This window comes from Meles meles, chromosome X (genome assembly GCF_922984935.1).
Source record: "Meles meles chromosome X, mMelMel3.1 paternal haplotype, whole genome shotgun sequence".
NCBI classification, from domain to species: Eukaryota; Metazoa; Chordata; class Mammalia; order Carnivora; family Mustelidae; genus Meles; species Meles meles.
The window spans coordinates 70,592,661-70,610,681 of record NC_060087.1 but is presented as its reverse complement, the minus strand read 5'-3'; the positions used below and the strand labels follow the sequence as shown (position 1 = coordinate 70,610,681).

The window sequence follows — 18,021 nt, the reverse complement described above, 5'->3', positions numbered from 1 at the left end:
TACCCCATCCTGCAGGTTTCCCCACTCTATTTCCCACCATTTAGGGTGTGTTTTGCATGAGCGTGGGCAAGTGCACGATGACAGGCCCCGCTGTGTGTGCCAGTGTATGAAGGGCCAAAAGTCAGAGGGACAGAATCAAGAATCAAAACATTGACTAAAGATTTCTAACCTGAAGCAGAGCAGATGTGCTGCTTACCAGAAATGTGCCTCTATTTAAATGCTTCACTTCACACACCACACAATTTATAAAAGGAGGAAAGAGAAAAAAACAATATTTTTTGGAAAAATGTTTTATTTTAAATCTTTTACAACAATAAAATATTGTGTCAATATAAACCCCTTGACTAAAACTGTTCACATCAAACATTACAGCGAATTGTTTTCTTTTTGACACCCAACTCATCTTTGAGTTTTCTTTAAAACATAATGCAGAATTTATTGAAAATAAATAATTGCTGGCAACTGCAATAGGTATTTGAATAAAATAGTTGAAAAAGCAACTCTTAATGAAAATAGTGTTTATTATACATCAGTTACTAAATGAATAAACTAAATGATCTTTCTTTAAATTAATAGCTTCAAAAATGTATAATATACAAAACTGTACAATTATAAAGTCAGCAGAAATATTTGGGTTAACTCAGGTTTGAACCATAGTACTTAACTACAAAAGGGGAAAAATCAAGACAAACAAACAAACAAACAAACAAAAAACCCAAACTCAGTGTGTTGTAAAAAACACAAACTCAGTGTGGAAAGACAAAACAAACAAAAAATTTCCAGAACTAAAATCCAACTACCAACAGAATGCAGACTTCTAACAAAAAAGAAAAAAGGGTCCAGGATTTGAATTAAGTCATGTCCTTCAACCTGCAGCTGGGGGAGACACAGTGTGGTGGACCAGAAGCCTGGCAGCCCATACTAGCTATCTTCCACAAGGGTCCCTAAGCATTTTGGTCCTTAGGTAGTTTGAAGCTTTGTCTACTGAAGCTGCACCTGAAGATCTGGTCAGGCAGCCGACCCAGGCATGCGGAGCCCCCAGCGATGTCTGGCGGGCTGCCTGTGGGTGTTGGGTGCTTGTCCTGCCCTGCACATGTGTGCTCATTGAGAATGAGGTGCTCCTGTGGACTTGGCGTGTAGACTTGAGAGCGAGCAATAAAGCCACAGCAACTGCATTTTTTTTTTTTTTGGATCTCTACACAGCCTAGCGAGATTTTATGTAATTTTTTTTTCTAAATAGTAATACGATACACACAGCTATCTACACACACACGTTTGCACTCGCACTCAGGCACACACGCATACACACAGGAACAGAGATTAAAAATCAAAATAAAAAAACAAGAACACCGAGAAACCCAGACTCCCGGGCTCTCGCTACCTAGCTTAATCTTCGCTATGGGCTTCTAACAGCTGTGCTTGTCAGAGGTGTGGAGATGGCTTCCCGCCAGCCCATTTAGAGACAGCGATATGTATATACGGGAGAGGAGGTGGTAACGAAGCTAGAGCAGAATCCTTGTGACCTTTGCCAACCATTTCATTGCCGTTCTGCGCGGAGCAGAGAGCACCTGTTTACCACCCCACTCGCCACCCCTCCCCGACGGTTTCTCACTCAGGGAGCGGGCGGTGAACTGGAGCTGAACCGAACTGGGAGGCACTGACTCAGTCTGTCGCCAGCATCTCAGGGTCGTCTTCTCCAGGGAAAGCAATGGTGTGTGAAGGCAAAGTCCTTCGCTTAGGAAGAAGGAGGTGGGGTCGCGCTGGCGGTCCTGGTGAGGCGCGGGACCCGTGGGGAGCTCTGAGTGCAAGCATTCCGGACCTCCGTAGGTGCAGAGCCCTCTTAGCTGCTCAGGCCGACCTCTTTTGTCGGGCACCGCCCGCAAATCCTTTTCAGGCACCCAGATCTGCTCTGTAGAAGTCTGCGAGGACTCCACAGATCGAGGGAGGGAGGGCAGAAAGCTTCAAAATCTCCTCTCCTACTTCACAGTACTTTGCAAACCCAATCGGCTTGCCTATTCTGCCTACCCTAGGCACTCTGCCCTCTTAAAAAATTATATCTATCTTTCTATAGATATAGATAGATATATATCTCCTCTATCATCATGAACAATTCTATCCATTGTACCTCTCTTCTCCATACAGATTTAGTGTAGGGGGTGGGTGGGTGGGTAGGCATCTCTTCCCCTCCTCCTCCCACCCCCTTCCCTTTTTTAAGCAATTTGAAAACCGCCAGCTCAATGAAAGGATAATCATAGTAGCAATAATAACGTGGAGTGGCCGATTAGATACAAATCATCTCACAAATATTGTGTACAGCTTGTAGTAAAACACCGCAGACATTTAGAAACGCTATAGAAGTTTTAAAAAATGCAAAACGAGTCTATTGTAAAACAGATTTCACCTGAAATACAGCTGCTATAACCAAGGCGCTGAAAGGTTATTCAGAGGCACACATCTGTCTTCCCTCCCCCCTCCCCCATCTTTACCCCACCCCCAAGTTACTCCACTGCTTGTTCTTCGAAGAGAGGAGCAACCCAACAGACCTTACTCGAAGTAAACAATATGTATTGATCTGCAGAAAAGATTGGGGCAAACACTTCCCTGGCGGGAGGCGGCAGACTATAAATGAGTTCCCTGCCTGGACTGCTTAACGCAACTGTGTATCAGCCTTGAGAAGCCTGAAGGCGTACGAGTGTGTTTCCTTTTTAAATATAAGTTAGAATCCCCTATTTGGGGGGGGGGAGTAAGAAAGAAAGAGAGAAAAAAAATATGGGTAGGGAGGTGGAGAGAGCGAGAGAAGAGCCCTATCTAGATATCTAGATATTGCTATGTCTCTAGATAGCAATAATAAAGCTGAAGTGAAATGAAGAGAGTGGGAGAGAAAGAGAATTCCGCACTGCTCCCAGCGCGGCGGGCCGCTTTCTTGCTTCCTGCAGTCAGAGATCGTGGCAGGACGTGTCTGTTTTCACGGTGTGCGAATAAACCTCATGTGGCTGCTGATCCCCTGGTGGAGTCATTCTTTTCTCTTTCTGTCTTCGATTACAGAACCAGACACGCACCACTTCTTTCTCCAACTGGAGGCTGTCTGCCAGCGAGGAAATCTCCTGCGCGGCAGGCTTGGGGCACTTGAGGAAATGCGTTTCCAGGACGCCCTTGACACTCACCTCGATGGAGGTTCGCTTCTTACGCTTACGGCCCTGAGCGGCGATTTTGTCAATGCTGGTCGGGCTCCCTGTGGATGAATCAGCCTCCTCCAGCCACTTGTTCAGCAGCGGCTTCAGCTTGCACATATTCTTGAAGCTCAGCTGCAAGGCCTCGAACCTGCAGATAGTGGTCTGTGAGAACACGTTGCCGTACAGTGTGCCCAGCGCTAACCCCACGTCGGCCTGGGTGAAGCCCAACTTGATTCTTCTTTGTTTGAACTGTTTGGCGAACTGTTCCAACTCATCCGAGGTTGGTGTCTCCTCGTCCGAGTGGTCCTGGCAGTGTTGCGAGCCTAGGTCGCTGTGGTCTGGGGGATCCCGGAGCACGGGGTGTAGGCTCTGTGCAGAGGCAGAGGCTGGCGGTGGGGTGAGCCCTCCGTGCTCCAGCATGCCGCTCACTGTGAAGCCAGGCTGCGAGTACACGTTAAGGGGTTGGCCGCTGGACGTGATAGACGGGCTCGGAGCCGGGCTAGTCCCCCAGGCATTCGGATGGTTAGTGTGCGGAGAGTGGTGGGCGACATGCGGTGAGCGGTGATGGATGATCGCACCCAGCTGTAGGTCTTCGCGCCCGGGCTTCACGTCCTGCTGGTCCAGGGGGTTGGTGGCCAGTGTGGAAGACCATGGGCTTCCATCGCCCAGACTGGTCACCCAGTGATGCCCGAGAGGATGCCCATTGCTAGGAACTCCCTGCAAGTAATCACTTTGGAGAAGTTTCTGAGGGTTTCTGAAAGGACTCCCCTGCTGCATGCCCGAAGAGTCCGCATGGACTAGGGAGCTAGAACTGAGAATGCTGTAGGGATTCGAGGCAGCTGTGGCCATGGTCGATGAGGATCCCCTACTAGTTATAATGTGGCAAAGGGAGCCGCTTCAGCCTTTGACATCTATGGTGCGGAGGAGGCAAAGCCGCGAGAGCGAGTTACCGGCACGCGCTGTGTCCAATTGCAACACGTCTAGGCCTGGCCAGCCACGGGCTCGGCCAATGGCGGCACGGGAGGCCGGGCTAACTTTCCAAATTAGGCTCGCTAAGCACTGGAGTTTCAGTGAGACCAGAGCAGGAAGTAAATCAATCTTTTGGCTCCATTGGCTGCTTCGGGCTGAGTGACGGCAGTTCATTTGGTTAACCCTTCCCCCCTCCCCCCTCCCCACCTCACCCAGACTTCATGGATGTTTGTAGTGGAGGGGGAAGTATAAGAGGCAAGTGTGTGTGTGTGCGTGCTTGGTGGGTCGTGGGGTGGATAAGGGGTGAAGTAGCAAAATGGTTTTAGAATTCCTTTTGTATTATTTAGATTAACCGAAATAGAGAAAGAAAAAATATATTAGGAAAACAATATAACCAGTTTAAATGTCATCTAAATGTCCGTGGATTGGGATTTTTATCAAATTCGTTTAGCATTCTGGCTTAGTTGTATGCAGGGCACTGCAAACCAAAATCTTGCTACAAAGTTTGAGCAAAGGAACCCCTTTTGGATAGGACTCTAAATCTATGACTGAAGTCCATGATTCCAATAAGAACTATTTTGACTTGTTTTATTTCATTTTATCATTTATGAGAAACTCAATACCAAGGTCAGAAAGCATTTAAGAAAAAGATGTCCTGCTTCTGAAAATTTTTATTTAAAGCATGAACAACTTGAAGTTTCTGGGGAAATCTAATGTGATAAAGGTAAAATCGAATGTGACAAAAATCTGACAATTTCAGTTATTGTGAAGTTTGCCTTCCAATCCAGTTGGTCAATTGGACAACTTGGTTTTTACTACTGCTCCATGTTAGCTTGCACCAGAGGTCCCACAACTTCTTTCAGAGGCAGTCCTTGCTTAAATGGACAGCACTCCCTCACAGTCACCCCAGACACTTAGCGAACCCAGTTTCAGTAGGTACAGAGGAGAACATTCATGATTAGGGTGCCTGATGGTGTCCCCTAGGAAAATTGTTTTTAACATGCACTGCCCTCCTCCTCCCCATCCCAGACAAGTTAAGTAAATGGAAATCATTTAGTGTGCCCTGAAAATTCAGAGAGAGAGAAAGTGGTGAGAGATGAGAGATGGCAGGCTGTTTGGCATTAAGCACCCCCCTCCCACACGCACACATCAGCTTGAATTTGCTTTCAGCTTGGGAGGACAGGAATGTTTTCACATTTTGGTTAAGAGGAAACAAGAAAGGCTTGTACTCCTAAGCTTTTACAAGTTAGGGAAGGGCAAGTCCATGTACTTCACGGCCCTGTGCAAAGGCATTGCTTGTAAGTTGAGTGATGTGAAAATGCAAAGATTTTAGATTTGCTCTAGCTGAGAAAAAGCAGCACAGGATACCCAGCTGGATTTCTGAAGTAAAAAAAAAAAATGACTTTCCGTTGCATAATTTTGAAGGTAACCTAGCTGCGTAATTATATTTGCACTTACAGAAGACAGCATCAGAGTTCCCTTATTGGTTTGAAATTCCATTAAATATATTGCAAGAGCTCCTAGGTTTAGCTTGATTTAAATTTGCATACATTTTCATATATTTAGCAGAAATAAAAGAAGGCTTGCAGCTACCAGAAAGTCATTAAGGCATTAGTTTCTCTGAGAAGACAGATCTGAAGAAAAGTGCAAGAAAATGAGAAAAAAATAAAAACAAGGTGAGCTTATTCTACCATTCCTTTATATAGATAAAGAGCATGTATTTCCTGTGAAATGAGTAATTTCTCATGAGAGTAGAGAGCGATAGGAGTTTATATTGGTAAATGTAAATTGTGTCTATTAAGCAGGAAAACCAGGCGTCTGTTTAAGATCTATTTCTTTCTTTTCTCTCTCTCTAAAAAAGAAAAAAAAGGATAAACACTTAGTAGTTATTGGCAGAGATGATAATTTGTCTTCTCCTCCTCCTCCTTTTCATTGAAATTGTGGTTTCCTTTGCTGGTGTCCTTTTATAAAAGTTTATCTGCTTTTAACCTAGAAGTTGTTTTTTTTTTCCCCTCTTCTCCTCTGCCCCCCTCCTTCCTTCCCCTCCCCTGCTCTTCTCTTTCTGTAGAAGAATGTCTTTTCTTTACGAAAACTAACTGTGTATCTTCTTTTGTAAGAATAGAATCTCATTTGTGCCTGAACTTTTGCTTCCTGAAGAAAAAAGTACTTGTTAAAATCAAACAAAAATGAAAGTTTTCAGGTGCTCTCTTAGGCTGTCTCTTCAAGGGTCCATTTTCTTTTTTTTTTTTTTTTTTTTTTTTTTTTTTTTGTCATGTCAGTTTAGAGGTCAGAGGGAAACACATTAAAGGAACCATACCAGGCAAAAAGATCATGATCATTGCCATGTTGTTATAATGGCGTGTTCCCCACCCCCACCATTGCAGCTACCTTTGGGTGAAAGAGTTACTAATCTTAGTCTGGCCATTCAGGGAGTTAAGGCAATTATCAATTTTTAATGCTTTTACATGGAAAAAAAGGGGGTCCTTTTCCAATTCTGACTAGCCTGAAGTCTTATAATCAACCTTCCTCTAGCCCTTGGCCTCTACTCTGGGCAGCCACTTTTGCCAGGCTTTCAAAAGTGAGGGTGCCCAGAGGCTGGGGAGGGGTAGCTATCCCAAGGAGGTATCTGTATCCAGCGACAGGTTTTACACACCTTTGTTCTGTTGTCCTTTCATTTAAGAATAGCTATGACAGGAGCCAAAACAATGTAGTCATCTTTCTTTCTTTTCCTTTCTTTTTTTTTCCTTTCCTTTCCTCCCTCTCCCCTCCCTCCCTTCCTCCCTCCCTTCCTCCCTCCCTTCTTTCCTTCCTTCCTTTTTAAAAATCAGTTCCCATGAATATGGATACTGCCCAATTCAGGTGCAGTCCCATCCTCTACCAGCTGTTATATAATCTTCTCTTGCATGTAAGATGTTTTGTTTTGTGAAGAAAATATCTGCATATAGTAAAAATCTTCTTGCTGCTCTAACTAATCTGCTGGAGAGGTTTCCTTCACCCTCTCCTGTCATTCTAACTTCCCAAGTGTAACAGATGCCGTTCTTAAGCGCGCTCCTTTCTGTGGCTTCTCTTTATTCAGCCTTGCATATTTCTCCCCATGATCTGGGTTTCCATAGAGAGAGGAATAAAAGGGGGGACCATGGTCACAAATCCCCTGCCCCATGCAAAATAAAAGAGCCTCATTCAATAGACGACCCCGTCTGGACATGGGAGAGAAATAAGTACATGTGAAGCTACTGTTTCAAAGAGCTGGTAGCTTATTTTTCATAGACTGATTCTGCCTTAAACTCAGAGTTACCACTGATAAACTGCTCTCTTGGGTAGTTGGGCCAAATACACAGCTTGGTGTTCTTTTCATCTTGATCTTGAAGTCCACTGTGGGGTCCTCAGATCTGAATCACTTCACCCCCTCTACAATTATTGTTTGAAAATAATAATAACTGATCCACCCTATGAGGTTGGGGAGCTAAAATCTTGAAGGGGAGTCTAACTTTAAATGGAGGAACTATGATTTTATGGAGTCCACACACCTATCTCCAGTAAAGAAGAATGGGTTTTGATCTCTTGCTATGCTAGCACACAGCACAAACTTCATTCTTCCTTGGACTGCCTTCACACCAAAATATGCCATTCCACCCTACCCATCACTGCACTTGTTTTCTAAGAGGGAAATTCCATTAATTCCTGAAAGCAAGTCAGATTGGTTTGATTTGTTTGTATGTTAATTCATTTATTTTTAACCTGGGGCTCACTGTGACTCTCCTTCCTCACAAAATTTAAGGATACATGACAACTCCTGAGTGTCTTCACAGACATTCATGGCCCCTTTGGAAGTAAGGAAGGACTCACAAAAGATATTAAGCAGATTAATGTGGTTTAAGTCACACTCCGTGTTAACAAGGGAGCTTGGTGGCAGCTGGGCAATCTATGCCCAAGGATCATTCAGAAATGGAGATTACGTATCTTAAAGATTACATAAATGAGCATAGATTATGAAGCATTCTCATTATCTGTACAAATTAGCGGAGTGGGAGATGGTCTGGGGCTGATGTTTCAGGTGAGGGTCAGGAAGGAAGTCCAGAAGGCCAGATTTGAGTGTGTATAATACAACATGAATTTCCAGACAGTAGAAAGTGGCACATAGGTGTGATTTCAATATTGAAAACTTCATCTTCAACACAAGTCCAGTTTGGAAATAGGATTACTTAGACTGGGCTTGGAAGGGACAAGTACACACTTTCTTTTTATAACCTGGAGCTCATGAGGGAAGGGAAACAATTAGACATCTTCTGAAAGCAACAGGGAAAGAAACCTTTTTCTTAGTGTCTGAACTTTGAGCTTACTAGAGGTTCTCAGTCACAGCCGCCCTTCAGAGCTTGTATCTCCCCTTACAGTCCTCCTCCTCCTCTTTCTTCTTCTTCTTCCTCTTCCTCCTTCCCCTCCTCCTCCCCCTTCTTTCTTCCTTCTCCTCCTCCCCTCCTCCTCCTTCTTCTTCTCCTTCTTCTTCCTTTTATTCCTCTTCCTTTCCACCCTCCTCCTCCCCTTCCTTCTCCTCCTCCTCATTTTTGACAAACTGAGTGGGGGAACGTAAAGGGGCTCAACATATTCTGGGGGAGAATCTTTTTTTTTAATTAATTAATTTATTTTTTCAGCGTAACAGTATTCATTGTTTTTGCACAACACCCAGTGCTCCATGCAATACGTGCCCTTCCTATTACCCACCACCTGGTTCCCCCAACCTCCCACCCCCGCCCCTTCAAAACCCTCTGGTTGTTTTTCAGAGTCCATAGTCTCTTATGGTTCGCCTTCTGGGGGAGAATCTTTAAAAAATTAGACAGCATTAACAGACATTAGCCAATAGCAATTCAGGCTCGATTAGTTCATTTTTTTAGCTCTCTGTTGGTTTTCCTTGAACATGAGGAAAAAGATCTTAAGAGAAAAGGGGAGATGGAGCGGGAGGAGAGATAGCATACACTGAATGCTGCAGCAGACACAGGATAATTTAAAAAATAAAATATTCATCATGAAAAAAATTTAATACAAATACCTCAATCTTAGAGAATATTAGTCATTTACTAGCAAAATCAATTGTCAGTTGGGAAGTGCTGAGGAATCGTGTGTTTGGGGCTGCCTGGAAGATGGTTAGAGGAAAGACCAGGACAATAGAGACCATTACTGCTGAGGGAAAGGATGTGGGCTCCCGAAGCTGTGTTGTCAAGGTCGCCTTGATTCAGTCTCAGTTTTTCTTCTGAGGTCAATTCTCCCCTTGCTATTGCCATTGTTAGTGGGTGAACCCTGATCTTACAGATTCCCAGGGAAAGAGTTCTACAGAGACAGAGCTATTATGCAGTATTCTGTGTGGCTTTCATATTCCCAGTACCAGGATTTGGGGTTTCTATGAATCTTTGTGGCCATTTTCCAGTCCCCTGTTTTGCACTTCAGACAGAGCCTAGTTGCAGAAAGTCCAGTTGATGATTTGACAAAATACAGATCCCATATGGAATTATTATTTTTTTTAAATGGAGTTGCAGAATATTTCCAAATTTAAACTGCAGTGGTGGTATTTATCTTTATTTTGATTTTTTCTTAAAGTCAGAAATGGTAGGTGTATTAAAGAAGAGAAAATAATTGTTCCAACTCCATGATGGATCAGAGGGAGTGTAGAGATAGTCCATTACTTTAAACTATGGATTGGTATTCAAGGTATCAATGAGTTATCTAGTTGAACATTAGACACCTTTTATAAGCCACTTTCTAGTTAAAAAAGATGCCCCAAATTGCAATACACTTCTTTCTTCATGGGTGGATTAAGATTTTAACATGCAAAATTATAAGAATACTCAGATTTCATTCTTAACCGAGATTCTGTTTTCTGTGCACTCTTGCCACCCCCAACCCTTTCCTTAGTAAATAGTATTTATTGAAATGGTTAGCATTCTGTATCCCCCTGAAGTGAAGGGACTAGAGGAAACTTGATTACAGATCAAAATATGTGCTTCTTCTAGGAAAAGACATTTAGTAAGTAATCTGCTGAGTGTTCTGGGCTCACATTACTATTTCCAGGCCCCCAAGTCAGCAGGATATCACATTTGAAGATGAGCAAGTGACCAGATTTAACTTGCTATTTTTTATTCAGAACTTTAGTTGTTTTTTTTTTCCTAAGAGGGATTGGGTAGGGAAGGAGGCTGATGATTGTGAGAAAAAAATAATATGATATAATATAATATAAAATATAATAATCATATAATAAATTATATATATATATATATGAGAGAGAGATGGAAGGAAAACAAAATATGTTAACCACATGTTTGGGGAAAAGTCCACTTTGCAAGGACGTAATGGGAACTTATTTTTACAAGAATATTAGTGCTTTGTCTGTTGTGATTGTTGTTATGTTCGTTCTTGGGGGAGGGGTGTAGGTTCCCTGAGTGCTGTAAATCCCTATCTCTTGTAACTTGTTTTTTTTAATCTTTTTATCTTGTTTTTTTTTTATCTTGTAACTTTTTTAAAGCCCTTTCTTATACTTTACCTCACTTTCTTTTTTTCTTTTTTTAAAGATTTTTATTTATTTATTTGACAGATAGAGATCACAAGTAGGCAGAGGCAGGCAGAGAGAGAGAGGAGGAAGCAGTCTCCAGAAAGCCAGATGCTGGACTTGATCCCAGGACCCTGAGATCATGACCTGAGCTGAAGGCAGAGGCTTTAACCCACTGAGCCACCCAGGCACCCCTTTACCTCACTTTCAATTGGGGGAAATCAATTTGGCTCCCCTGCTTGGAAAATAGATCTACTTGATCTTGTATTTTGGTTTCCAGCTGCTTGTGGACACACGCCATAGCATGTGTGTATTTTACATGCAGGAACTTTTGGAGTTTCTTTGCAATGCAGAAGCGCTCAGGCAGACATCAAAAGAACCCAGTCCTTTAAGGAGTCTTCTTCCTTGGTGGGTCTGCTCCTCTCCTGGCTACGACTCTGAGGCTAACCTACTCTCCATTCTGGCGTTGCTAAGAACCCAAGTTCGCTTGTGCAAATCTACAGAAAGTCAAGGCCACAGAGAATCAAGAAGCTGTCCCCAAAGCCCAGCACTTGGCCTCAGCAGGAGGGGGAATAATCTGGGTAACAACAGAAGCCCTCACTTCTGGGATAGCCTGGCTAAAATGCACACATGAAGCCCAAAGGCTGGGCCTGACTTTAGCCTCCCAGATACATCTGAATAAAGGGGCTGAACCAGGTCGAGGGTGGGGGTATTAAACGGAGAGTTCCTATCTTAAGATAATTGGTGGATGACAATTCTTTAAGACCAGTGGGTCCAATTCTAACTATCAAGCAGCCCACAAGAGGGGCCTATTTTGCCAGTCTCCTGGCTCTCACTGTTCTGCCAGCCCCAGGTTCTTGTGTCCTCCATTTGGAGCAGGATCCCTGTGATTGGGGCAAGACTAATTCCCCTGGTTGGAAGTGGAGGGAGGGAGGGTCTAGAAGAGCCAGCACCAAGGCAGCTGTGTGAGCGTGATAGCTTGCAGTGGTTAGTTTCCCCAGGACCTGGCCAGCCTGGCTGAGTATCTGTCCCTGGGCAGCCTCTGCCCTTCACAGATGAGTCCCTTGAAAATTTAAGACCAATACCTCCCTCTGTAGGCCTGAACAAATGTGCTCAAGGTAATCCTTTCTCAGGAAACAAAGCCCAGCCTTTTCACTGACAAACACTGTTTGTTACCAGAGCTCTGATTCAGTGATAGCCTTCCTTGGGGGTGTGTGTAGGAGAATATCACACCCTTGAGTCTTCCTGAGTGTGTGTATGGGAGGGTGGAGGGAAGAGAGAAAGTCACCCTAAAACATTTTGTTCAGGCATGAAAATGTTAACTCAGATCACATTAAGGGCAGCAGGATTTAAACTTGCCTAATCCTTAAAAATAGCCAATTTTTTTTAAAAAAAGCAAGTTTTACAAAATAGCACATTCCCTGTTTCTAACAATGGACTGGGTCCAGAGAAACCTTAGTTCTCTAAGTTAACATGCTTAGGGTAATCTAAATAACAACACTCAAATTTCTCTTGTATATCCTAAATATTCATTTTAACTTACTGAAATGGCAGTGAGAATGAGACTGTCTCCTTTCTTCCACCTATCCTCTACTTACTTCTTCAACATTTAGAAAGAAATTTAGGTTACTGTTTGCAGTAAAACTGTAATTCAATCACACTTGTACTCATTTTTATTTTTAAATAAACATTTCCCCAGGTGCATGATGTAGACTTTAGATACCCCCTTAAACAAATGGATCACACAAAATCGTGTGTGTGTGTGTGTGTGTGTGTGTGTGTGTGTGTGTGTGACAGAGAGTGAGAGAGAGAGAGAGAGATTGTATGCATGAATTTCATATTGAAGACAACACCTATGTGATTGTAAATTGCCTTCAAAAATTATCTGAACTCTGAGTATGGATCTCAACTCTACAGAACCTGAGAGTTAGAGCTATGGAATTTTGGCTTTATTTTAACAGCTAGTTGGCAGCTTTGTAAAGAACTGAGATTTGTCCTATACAAATACTCACATAAGTGATGGAGAGAAGCATTTGAGCCCTACCCCCTTTCCTTACCCTGCAAAGTAGAATAACTGTTTTCAAATATATTCTATATGTGTTCAATTTTGTTGAGGAGTATACATTTTGTAAGGATGAAGAAAATAAGTCACAACACACAAATAGAAACATTTCAGTAAAGATAGAGTTTTTCCCTGAGATTTCACTGCTAGAAATGGAAAGAAACCAAGCTTTCTAAAAACACTTCTAGGGAGATAATGACTCGCATTATAAATACACTTATTCTTCTGTATTCATGTTCTTAGAGCAACTCTCATCCCAGACAATTAGATTTAAACCCCTATTTAATAATCCATTCTACCATATTTTAAAAGTTGTGATAACTATACTTGCTATGAAAGGAAACCGGAATATAGTTATCGGAAATCTTGGGGATGTTGGGGAACAATACAATGAAGTTGAGAGTAAAAAGAAGTGCAGCTAACTTTCACTAGCCTTTAAGCATTCTTTATGAACTCTTCTGATACATATTTGTAAATGAACATCATCTCTGACATGTATAACATATTGAAGATCATTTTGTCTTCATGGGATGATGCTTACTTTTGGAGGTGATTGCTGAAAGTACATAATGATCACAAAATAAGCTAGCTTGGATGAATGAAGGAGGTTTATTGACAAAGACAGGTTAAAAGTGTTCCTAGCTTGCATACTTCTAGCTGGACACTGTTTTCAGATGTACAGGAGTATTTCTGATTTGGTGGCTCTGCAAACTGCTTTGAAATGACTAGTAGCGTAGAAGTACATTGCAAGTAAACCTAGTGAATTGAGATGATTCTCTATCAGTTTAATTTATGTTTTGTAGTTAGTTTAGCATTCTGATTTGATTGCCTTAGTAATGTGAATTGCCTACAGCTGCTGATGATACAGCTTTAATTCTGTTTTAAAGGTCATGTAAACATGTGCCTGTAGCATAAGGAATGCAAATTCAATTCCCTTTTAATGTTTCCTCACATTCACTTCACAGCCTTCACCTAGAAAATTAGCAGGGTTTAATATAAAACTATTTTAATGTTATGATTTCATTAAAGTCCTTTTTCAATGTTTTATTTTTCCTTTCATGGGATAAAAAAGTTTCCTCTACTTTGCAGTGCATAGTGCATGCAACACACATCACTCATACTGGAAGGCAGAAAAACATTTCTGTTAAGATCTATTTATTTTTCCAATGCTTTTTACTAATAAAGAGCTGAGAACTTCATTTTAATCTCCCTGTAGCTGCAAGTAAAAAGGACACAAAGTAGATAATCTAACTGCATTTTGGATTGTATGGAGAGAGTCAGAATATTGTGCACCTATATAAGAGCTTCTAGTCAAAAGAAGTGGTACAATACAAATACAATATGAAAATGAACTAGATAAAGGATATGTTAAGAGGAAAAAAAACATTTAAAATGTAGTTGACATAGACAAGAATGCTTTATTTGTTTCAAATTAATAAAAAAGTATACATGTTATGGTTTCACATTTCTAAGACTTAAATATTGGTTGCTATGCAGAGTACTTTTTATATTACTTTCTAAAATATATAAAGGCCTTGAAAGTAGTGCAAGTGTATGCCACTAGATTATATTAAAACTTTGTAAAGTGTGCTTTAAGTAATTGAATATATCTTTACAAAATATGCAGTTGTTAGTGGAAGAGACAGTCATGTGGGGGTGAGTGAAGTGGGGATGTAAACACACAGGTTGAAATAAAATGGAAAGCTTAACTTAATGTTTGTGGTAATATTATTGTGCTGTTTTCGTTTATATCTCCGTTGTGTGAATATCTCTAACCTAAAACTTGTTTGCACTGGAACTTAGCTAAGAGATAATTTTTAAAATACATTTCTCCTTAAATCAGAATGGCAAAGCGATGGGAGTGTTTAAAAAGCATAAATAAATATATTTAAATAAATGACCTTTTAGCATATTGTTAATAAAACAAAAATTAAAATAAAAAACATCTATAAATGAAATACGAATGTGATGAGTCTCAAATGCAGTTTCATTTGGTGTTAAGGAAAAATAATTCAAAAGTTTGGACTTCAATTCTGGAAGACAACTTCAGTGCTAGTTTAGGAAATAGGTTTTGTTCTGGGTTTATGTTTAAAATTCACAACACGTGAATAACGATGAATGCTTATAAAGGAACTAAGGCCATGAAAATCTTAAGTGCTAATCTAAGTGGTTGACTTCTTAAAAATTTGTTTTGCTTTCTTTTGTTTTAAATTTTGCCCCTGGTTTGCTGCTATGCGTTTTTTGGACACTTTTTTTCCTTTTTCTTAGTAACGGAGAACTCATCATACAAAGTTTGTATTTAAAGCCTGGAAAAATTTGCCACATTTTAATTAACACTTTGGATTTCTAGCAATATAATACAGCCGAGATAGCTGATTGGAGATAAAATCAGTATGAAAGTAGACTCTGCTTTCTGTGATTTGGCCCCCCTACCTATGTTAGTATAAGTTAGAATTGAAATTGCACAGAGATAAGTTTGGTCTTTGTTGTAATTTTTACATAATCTTAGTATTGGTTTATATATGCTCTTAGAATGAAAACCACAACTGGGAAAGTTTTATCACAAATCAAATTATAAAAATTCCCAATGTGTTTTGCTTTTGATAGATGATCTTTAGTTACGTGACTATTCTCCTGCTTAAGAGGATTTAAATTGTACAATGACGCGAGCCCTGCATTTTTGAGCAATAGATTCTAAAGAGCAAATTTCTGGCTTTTCATCCTGATTTAAAAGTTTAAAGACTCTGTTCACAAAAGTGTTCTTTTAAATAGAAACAGGCAGTAAATAAAATAGAATTCTGCATGGAGTTCTGTGTGTCGTGTCTGAGCTGAAAGATCATCACTCACTCATCTGGTTGTGGGCATTTGATGCCACCTTAGTCAGATGATATGCATCCACAGGTGTCATTTTTAATGTAGGTACACATTTTCCTTTGATGGTGCTTTCAAGGCCAGTTTTCTGTGAAAAATATACAAAGATACTTCTCACAGTTGAAAATTAACTATTTCATGACCATTCTAGTGCACCAAAAGAGAGATTCTTATTCATGTGTGGGTGGTATGTTATCCCAGGAAAGTGCTTTGTCTGGAGTAGCTGGGCTCAAAATAACATTTAAAAATAGAAAAGAAAAACCACAAGGAAACAAAGAAACAAACCTTGACATTTACGTCTAATCCAGACATGTTATAACCTACTTGCTAGATAGTTAATAACCATGCTTCTCTAAATTGTGTGCATATGCAAACATATCCTGAAAACAAACCAGGGTGCTTTGTAATGCAGTTAATCCTACTATTGCTTTCAGATTACTTTCAACTGCAACATATTTCCATAATGTTCTAATATTCAGTATCTTCCCCCATTGGGCAAAGGCGCCTTCTATTTGTGTTCTGGGAATGAGTGATTTGACCGTAAATAGGTTATATAGAAGCAGTTTGTGCTGACTCTGTTAGTGTCCTTATCATTAAGTAGCTTTAAATACGAAGAGATTTAAATGACTTTATTAAATTAAATATGGCATTGTAAAACCCCTGTCTCATGCCAAATCATTCAAATCAATCAGATGGAAATTCTTTGTTCTACCTACTCAGAGAAAGTTTACATACATTTACTTAAAATCAACTTCATTAGAACAAAGGGAAACACAGTGTGCTTGAAACAATGAACCACAATTCAACATTTCCTAACAATATATGTTCTTGTATGTTCAACTATGTGTTTTTCTTCATTATCTTCTTATATCTGAAGTTCTATTACCACCCCTTTACCCTCCACCCTATGTATTTGATCATTTCTCTAAGTCCCTTGGCAGAACCAATCTCTTTTCATGCAGAGGATAAAAAGAGAAGAACTTCAAAGTAGGTTCAGGTAATTAACAGCTGAGGGGAATATAATCTAAACCATAGGCCCTGCTTTGCACCCAGGCTGGATCGCTGAGCCAGCCGGCAAGGGAGCACCTATTCCCTATAGCATCTAAATCTGCTTCCTCTGAACAGCACTGCCAGGCCTCCAGTTATCACATCTGCATTTCAAACACCATGGCTCTGGCATTAATTATTAATTAGCCTACAGTCACCCTAGAGGGTTCAAGTTCCAGTCTGCACATACTTATTCATTGACCTCTATCTTAGTTTTTGTTGGGGAGAAAAAAACTCAGTGGAATGCTTAATAATTTCCTTTCTCTCAGACCTTCTGTTCTAGTTTCATGGAGGGGAAACAGTATATTTTCCAAGTGGGAATAATCACACAGCGGCCCCAAAATTTGTTTACAGTAAAATGCTTTGTCAAATGATTAGGAGCATAGAAGGAGTAGAATGATTTTTATATGGTATTGAGTGATGAAATGTACTTTTTAATGTTCAACACATTGACTGTAGTTTCCTCAAATTGGGAGATGTAGTCATGAGACAAAGTTAAATATTCCTTAGCTCTCAGTGAGGGCAAGTGTGGAATTTGTAAAGTAAGATAGATTTCATCCTTGGAAAATATATGTGCATGATCAGTGAGACTAGTGAGAGGAGCATCAGATGCTAGAATGTCCAACAAAATTATAAACACAAAAATGATTTTTTTTAAAAAGGTAGATCTCTTAATTTTGGTTCATTTCCAACAGAAATCTAAACATGCTCCTTTCTTGCTAGTAAATATTTTAGTGTGTAAATCAAATTATTAAGCTATTTGTGATAAACCTATGGGCCTAAATGTAGAAGCCTTTACATAATAGAAGAAAGATTAATTGAGTTGAGCTGAGAGTTATACAAAGCCGGATTTATATTTCAGTCCTACCACTTAAAAAGTGGCCTTAAATCTATATCATTTCTGGAACTGTGACTTCCTTTTAGGAAAACGAGGATAGCTTTGGGACCTACATCATGGAGTTGTTAGGAGAATTAAATGGCATGATGCATATAAATTGCTTGTCATACTTGCCATAGTGCCTGACATACGATAATGTTCAATAAGTGTTTTTTATTTGTTCCATTATTTTATTGTGAGGTTTCTATAGATTTTATTTAGTTGTCAATTCCTTACTGAATATTTTGCCCAATATGGGAGCTTTCAACAACTGCTATCACTTGCTTTCCTACTACCACTCACTTGCCATGGTAATTGCCTGCTTTTTCACTCCCAATATTGTTTTCTTGCTTTGTACTCTGACATTGTTTCTGGAATCTAGTTATCATGACTGAAAATATCCTCCCCTTAATACAAGAGCTCCTGTGTGGCTTTCTCAAACATTTCAGCTTTTATCATTCACATGTGGAGCATCCTCTAGAAAGAG

At 40.4% G+C, this 18,021-nt stretch overlaps 1 protein-coding gene across 1 annotated transcript; it reads right to left on the bottom strand.

The window, feature by feature from the left end:
• Positions 1-2,936: 2,936 nt before the first annotated feature.
• On the bottom strand, positions 2,937-4,022 carry POU3F4 (POU class 3 homeobox 4). Its single transcript, XM_045996184.1, has one exon. The coding sequence runs from the start codon at positions 4,020-4,022 to the stop codon at positions 2,937-2,939; it is 1,086 nt and encodes a 361-aa protein (XP_045852140.1).
• Positions 4,023-18,021: the final 13,999 nt, after the last annotated feature.

Coding starts and splice junctions, on each gene's coding strand:
- POU3F4 (XM_045996184.1), bottom strand. CDS start 4,022: ATGGCCACAGCTGCCTCGAATCCCTACAGCATTCTCAGTTCTAGCTCC.